The sequence below is a fragment of the Pogoniulus pusillus genome, assembly GCF_015220805.1.
Source record: "Pogoniulus pusillus isolate bPogPus1 chromosome W unlocalized genomic scaffold, bPogPus1.pri SUPER_W_unloc_1, whole genome shotgun sequence".
In the NCBI taxonomy this organism is placed as follows: Eukaryota; Metazoa; Chordata; class Aves; order Piciformes; family Lybiidae; genus Pogoniulus; species Pogoniulus pusillus.
Window position 1 is genome coordinate 4,589,930 of NW_026974535.1, and position 7,490 is coordinate 4,597,419.

The 7,490-nt window shown below is 36.5% G+C and overlaps 1 protein-coding gene across 1 annotated transcript in view; it reads left to right on the top strand.

Annotated features, from left to right (window-relative positions):
• Positions 1-4,854, top strand: part of LOC135173789 (spindlin-Z) — a 480,483-nt gene extending 475,629 nt beyond the window's left edge. Inside the window, exon 6 of the mRNA XM_064140934.1 lies at positions 959-4,854. Coding sequence (XP_063997004.1) covers positions 959-1,158 — 200 coding nt within the window. The 3' untranslated portion in view covers positions 1,159-4,854. The remainder of the gene's footprint in view (positions 1-958) is intronic.
• The last annotated feature ends 2,636 nt before the right edge of the window (positions 4,855-7,490 follow it).

The following is a 7,490-nucleotide window of genomic DNA, read 5'->3' on the forward strand; positions in this document are numbered from 1 at the left end:
CTTACTTGCATAACCTCTGTAGTAATCCTAGGGTTTTCAGATTTGTCACTTTTCCAGACTAACAAAAAGCAACTTATCTGTGACTTGAAGAGAATGAACCACAAATGTTAATAGAAAAAGTGACCTTTATGTTCCTAAATAAATAAATAAAGCAAGCTCTTTTAGAATTGGTACCTCCCAATACCTTGCAATTTCTTTTTAAATTCTACTTTGCTTTCTTTCATCTTAGAAGAGATAAAAGGCTTATGTTTTCCATATTTAAGAATTAAGTTTTTAATGTGTTCTTTTTCACCCGAGGCAATCTACTAACTAACTCTGTTTCTAAGACACTCTATACTATGACCTACTTTCTCTGGATCTGGATCTTTTAAAGACAACATGAACTGTGTCCTTAAAGATACTTCTGCATAGATTTCATTAGAAAAGCAATTAATATATCTAGATTTCTCAACAGTATCCATTCTAGTGTGAAATCAAAAGCCCCTTTTAACGACATTATTGATTAAGGAGATTACACTTAGTTTTGAAGATGTGGTTTTATTGCACTGACATGTTTGCATTGATGTTTTTTATAAAGTGTTGGTTGAGAGGGAGTTCTAACACACGTCTTTCTGTTAAAGAGACTCAGTGACTTGCTGTGTTGGGCAGTTAAATTCAGCTATCTACAAACATCTTCTGTAATTGGTGTATAAACCTTCATATCAAAAAGACTTACTTTTCTAACCAATTGAAATGCTATTTTTTTACTTCATAAAATCAAAGATGGTATTACAAAAAAAATATATCTGTGACTGTATGTTCTTAGAAGCTTGTCTGAACAACTCAATGTGGTTTAGACATACTCTGCATTTTAAACTTGTGATTGTTTCTTAATTTTTGAAGGAGGCTCTGCAGTTTTGTATAATGGGAAAAAAATCCATAAATGCCTACCAAAGTACATTTTATTTTCATATTGCAGATGATTCACCTCCTGCAGAACGGGAACCAGGTGAAGTTGTGGACAGCCTGGTAGGCAAACAAGTGGAATATGCCAAAGAAGATGGCTCAAAAAGGACTGGCATGGTCATTCATCAAGTTGAAGCCAAACCATCTGTCTATTTCATCAAGTTTGATGATGATTTTCATATTTATGTCTACGATTTGGTAAAGACATCCTAGACATCTTCGTGAACTTTTGCCAAATGTGTGGAACTATTAAATGCAAAATTTGTAGACACAAAGACTTGACTGTTTTTCAGTTAAATGAAAGCTTAAATGTCCCTGTGAACTCACAGTCTCTGACAGCAAAACTTTTTTGTTCTGAATATAAATTTATGTGAATATCACACATTTTACATTAGAGAGCTCCTTTTCTTGAAAGAAGTTGATATATTTGGATGGGAGGGATTTAAAAGCAAAGAACAACTGCAAATTGAAACTGTGTGAAGTCAATCTAGTATTGTAATCTAGATAATTTTTTTTCATAGATTTTAACTTTTTCTTCAACGTTACACTCACCTGTTCAACTGCCACATGCAAGTGTAGTTGGCTATTTTCAATATGCCTTCTTTTGTAACATTAAATTTAATTTCTTGGCTACTGGCAGTCCTTGTTTTGTGGGTTGGGGCAGAGGCAACTCTTCTGAAATGTTTAAACAGTAAGGAGTGCCTAACTCAAGTAACATCAATCTACTGTTTTTCTACACTTTGTTTCAAATTAAACTTCTTAAGAACTTGCAGTACATGGAAACACTTCTGCATTTTTTACTAGTCACGGAGCAGTAGAATATCAAGTATTTGACTTCTGCATCTTTCAGTGAAAAGGCTTTTAAGCTATAAAAATATATTTAATCTGTATAACCTGTTAATTGGAAAATGCAGGTTAAGGGCCTGTGTTTACAAGTTGTAGGAACCAGTAAAATACATACAACGAAGCTACCTTTAATCCTAAAAGTTGTATTTTGTTTTGTTATATGCATTTCTTAGCAGAACCCAAATGCTTGGTGCCACAAGTTTAGCAGTATATATGGTAGAGAAGACTTTAGACTACCCATTGGCAACCAGTAGTCTCTAATTTAATATCAGAACCTAGAAACCTAGATGTTTGTGTGTGGACTTAGAAATCTAATAGTAGTTAATCTTTTAAAAGGTAAATACAATCTTGTGGGAGTGGGGGTCCTTTTACGCTGAAGACCTCCTTTAGCAAAGGAGAAGCATTTGTTGCCTTCTGCTCAGTCTGCTGTATTCCTTTGCTTTGTTTTGGGGTTTACTATTGGTTTTAACCATTTTGGTTCAATAAAGCATCTTCTCAATGCATTCTTTTTCTGGCTTTTCCACATAAGGAGTGTCCAGACAAATCTACAATCTGTTGTTGTCTTTTGTGGTGTATGCTGTATACTTTAAGGTATGCTATTAACATGAATTTCATTCTAAGAATACTAGAGTTCTGCATGCCAGTGGTGTACTACCTAATGGGAGCTATAGACAGTTTCAGTGGTTCAGTCATCTGCATTAGATTGTGGATATAAACAGCACCCCACAACAGCAGAATCTTTTTACAGTTTTAATCTTGTAAGATAGTTGTAAATCAAGGTTAGGGTATTTGGTGTTTTTTAAGTTTAGCAAATTTTTAATAGTATCAGAATTATAACAAGGATCAGTACAGCAACAAAATTGTCATGGTAAATCAGAACTCTACAAGCTTCAAAGCAATGCTTCACAGAAATACTGTGTGAAGAATATGAATACAGTCAACACTGTTCATAGAAAGAAGGAATACATAGATAATCAACCTTATGATGTTAGTGGAGGGATGCAGGAAATATACTGTTAATCAGAGACCAGAGGTCTGTCCTCTATTGTGGATATTCTTCATATCAAAGACTCAGCAGTTTCAGTCCCTTTCTGTCCATTATTTTTGGCCTGATTTTCATATTTTAGCCTTAAGGCTCGTGCATCATTATCCTGTAATGGTAATATGGTAATACTATATAATATATATGGTAATACTATATAAATATGGTATCTTAATTCTTTGTCCCTTGCTACTGTATTGCATTATGTCCTGTATTTCATTATGGGCAACAAAATTGTCTTTCCATTCACAGCTTCTCAATCCAGTCTTTAAGCACCGAGTCAATACATTTTCATTGTGTTTTGAACAAAGTGAGCAGATTTGCAACATGATGCTTTCATCCTGCAGATCTTTTATGTGCTTTCTATTGACTCTTAAGAGTCCTGCATGTAAATCTCAAAGCTGAGCCTGGCTCCATGAGCCCGAGTTGATATTTATGGCACAAGAACAACTGTACTGATTGCACACAAAATGCATTAATAACTTGGTAAAATGAATTTTGGGCTTTGCATCTAAGGAATACAAGGTTTGTTTTGCAATATTTCAGGTTTAGATCTACAGGAACATTTTTTTAGCATCTGACTTGCATTTGCGGATTTTATGCAAGCCACTCTATATACCACGTATTTTGTTAATTAGAATATAATCTATACACCATCAAATATTATTATTGTTTTTAGATGTCCCCATTGTCTGTCGCATGGGTTTTTTCTTTTATTTTTTTTCTCAAGATGTAGTGGGGGGGGTGTTTTTGTTTTCATGTTTTGGGTTTTTTTAAATTTTTTTTTTTCTAGTAGCTTAAACCTCCTTTTTGAGACTAATTCCAGTCCCTGCCATCTGCTTTGGGCTTTATTTTAGGCTCATGTTTCAGATCTGCATGCAGTGCTTGCATTACCCTAGTAACTACATGTTGGCTATTTGTTCTAGGAGTTCAACATTGTTTTCCAAATTTATCATAGGTCTTGTGATGGCATAAGCCATGGATCTTTGTATAAAAGTTACTGGCACCTCTCATTTACTTGTTGTAATATTGTTATATATTGTGTGTGTGATTGTCAGGCCATCATGTAAAACTTTTTAAAAGGAAAAAAAAACACCATACCTTTAAATGCAGACCATCCTTTTTTGCATGCTTAGAAGATTAGAATGTTCAATGTAACAAACTAAAGTTGCATGTTATAATGTTTAGGTTTGGGGTTTGCTTTGTTTTTATTTTGTGCTCATTTTTTTGTGAATTTGCTTATTGTGCTGTTTGAATGGTTGTTAGTAGGATTAAATGCACTGGTGAGGCAAATGTGCCAACTGAAGGTAATTTTCCAGTTGTATGTATCATACAGCATTTAAAGGGACCATGTATTCTGTTCAAGAATAAATAACAGGAACTGATAAGTAAAACACTACTGTTTTTCCTTTTGACTGCCAAACCCTAAACTAAGGTGGACTACATTGGAATGGGCTGCCCAAGGAGGTGGTGGAGTCACTGTCCCTGGAGGTGTTCAAGAAAAGACTGGATGCGGCACTTAGTGCCATGGTCTAGTTGACTGGATAGCGCTGGGTGATAGGTTGGACTGGATGATCTTGGAGGTCTCTTCCAACATGATTGATTCTATGATATATTTTCAGGGAAATCCTATTAATTGAATTGGATATTATCCTTCATTAAAATAATTATTTTAAAATGGAGGCTTTATCTTCAGATGGAATAGATTACAGTTGCTTCAGGGAAAAAGAATGATGGTAAAAGCAGTTTCTGGTTCCTTGAAAATGCTGTGCTTTTTGTATTTTACATCACTAGTGCAATTTGGATGGTTCTTAGTATGTGTATAGTTCAAAGGTCTTCGTGTTCACATTTTAGAATTAGATAATGACTTCATCTTTAGAGCTCAGTTTCATTGTTTTTATTTCTCTGCATTTAGAAGTATAACCACTTTAAATCTGTTAATTCTGTAAGTAATTTTTATAATTATGATGTAACTCTATCCTTAAAACATTTAAAATAAATCATTTATGTGCAACTCACAATTGTAAATTTTGTTCTCAAGCAAAATATAGTGATGTGACTTCAGACTCTGAGCAGTTTCTTCAGTATTTAATTAAAAAAGACTAAGTATTTAAAAGTTGAGCCATGTATGCTGGTATAATACTTTTTCCTATAAAATAAGTTTGCTTGCTAAGTCAGTTTTTTAAAATTCTTTTTTCTTCCTAGTATGAATAACAATAAGATGGAATTTGACTGAGGTAATAATGCTTAAATTGCATTTCACCAAAAGCAGAACATTTCCTCCTTTGGGTTTTATGCAAGTCTATGAGGGACCCTCTTATTTCCAGAACACACTATAGTTCACACTATTAGCAGTAGTTCAGCAGCAGGGAACAGTAGAAGTGTTTAGCTGATACATGTGTCTGCTTTGAACTAAAGTGCTTAAATAAATTTTTTTTTTTCTCACTAAATTAAAAAAAAAGAATAGAATTTATCCAAACATAGAGATGATGAGCAGTGAAAAAAATAATACCACAATGATATGAATTTCTTTAAGATGCATAAGTTTTTCATACTAATGCATGAACACTTAATTATTTTGTCAATAAAGGTAAATTACTAAGCTTGACTTTGAATATAAGAAATTATAAGATTTTCCTTATTCCTTGCTCTTTCCTGATTATAAAGGGGAAAATTTTTATATGGATACCTCAAAATATATTTTTGTCACTAAGTTGCCAAGACGCCAGGACAGTAGGAAGGAATACACCCTCACAAAGTTCACTGTGAGGAGGGATTGATACACTCAGAGTGGTCATGCTGCCATCCAGAGGGACCATGACAGACTGGAAAGCAACATCATGAAATTCAACAAGGGGAAGTGAAAAGTCTCACACCTGCAGAGAAACAACTCTATGCCACCAGTACATGATGGGAGCTGATCATCTGTGTGATGGTTTGGGTGTATCCCACCCGCCCACACTTTAGAAGTCACCCGGACTAGTCTCAGCCATCTCTGGGAATATAAATGAAGCTATTTATTTACAGCTAGCACAATATACAAGCAAATATTTACAGTATATACAATTATATACAGAAATATACAAGGTAAAAGTAATACAGAAGCACAACTCCCCTCCCAGAAACCTGAGTCCCCAGGAGGGGCTCTCAACCACCCCTGCACCTTCCCCCTGCCCCTCTCAACCTTATGCCAGTCCTAAAGAAGAATAGAGGTTCAGCCAAGAGGTTAAGAAGCAAAGGTGAGTGGAAGGTGAGGTTAGGGGGCTGCAGCTCAGTCAGAAGCTCAAGGCAGAGTGCCACAAAATGGCGAGAGTGTTATCAATGTTTACATTTCTCGTTCAGCAAGACTCTGAGGGGAGTAGACATCACCACTGTTTTCCTTTCACAGCCTGTGATCTCGTTTCTCTCACCAAAACATTCTACCCTGCTTCAAACTAGCACAATCCACCCCTGTCTACTTCACTCAGAGTATTGCTAAGAACTGATCTAACTTAAAACAATATTTACACTAATGAATATTACAAGTTCAGTTCACTCTTCATTCCTGCTATCTCAGATGTAGGTGATTCAAAAGCTCAGAAAACACCAGTTTGTCTCCTCACAGATGAGACAAGAACAGGGACTCCCAGGTGACATTGGGTTCGTGCTCATGTACTGTAGATTCCCTTATTGTTGGATGCCGATGGTACCTAGAACAGAAAACTCCTAACAGCTTGTATTATACACTCTGAATTTAAACTCTCTCAGCTAAGGTTAGATTTCTCTGTGGAATACACTGGATTTCACCATTCTCCTGCATTACCCAGTAGGTATGACCAGGACCTTCAGCAGACACCAGCCCTCAGACAGGTTTCCCTTCACCCAAAGGTGAAATTACCCAAACAGTTTTCCCTAACAGATTCTTTTCAAGTACAACAGGAACTTTATCACCGTCTACTGTTTGGACCAAGTCTGATTGTGCAGATCCTGCTCTGTTTACTGCACCTCTACTATTTACCAACCAGGTAGCTTGTGCTGAATGTTTGTCCCAGTTTTTCAGAGTTCCACCCCCCATGGCTTTTAGGGTGGTTTTCAGCAAACCGTTGTAGCGTTCAATCTTCCCTGAAGCTGGTGCATAGTAGGGTATGTGATAGATCCACTCAATACCGTGCTCGTTGGCCCAGTTTTTCACAAGATTGTTCTTGAAATGAGTGCCATTGTCTGACTCGATTCTCTCTGGAGTTCCATGTCTCCACATGATCTGTCTCTCCAAGCCAAGAATGGTGTTACGTGCAGTAGCATGTGGAACTGGATAGGTTTCCAGCCATCCGGTGCGGGCCTCTACCATTATTAGCACATACTGCTTGCCAGAACGAGATCGAGGTAAAGTGATGTAGTCAATCTGCCAGGCTTCTCCATACTTGTACTTTGACCATCTCTCACCATACCACAAAGGCTTGATTTGCTTAGCCTGCTTAATAGCAGCACAAATGTCACAGTCATGGATGACTTGGGTGATAGCATCCATGGACAAGTCAAGTGACCTATCGCGTGACCATCAGTATGCTGCATCTCTGCCTTGATGTCCACATGAATCATGGGCCCACCGAGCTAAGAAGAGTTCACCTCGGTGTTTCCAATCAAGGTCAAGATCAGAGTTGGTATCAACTCGAGATAT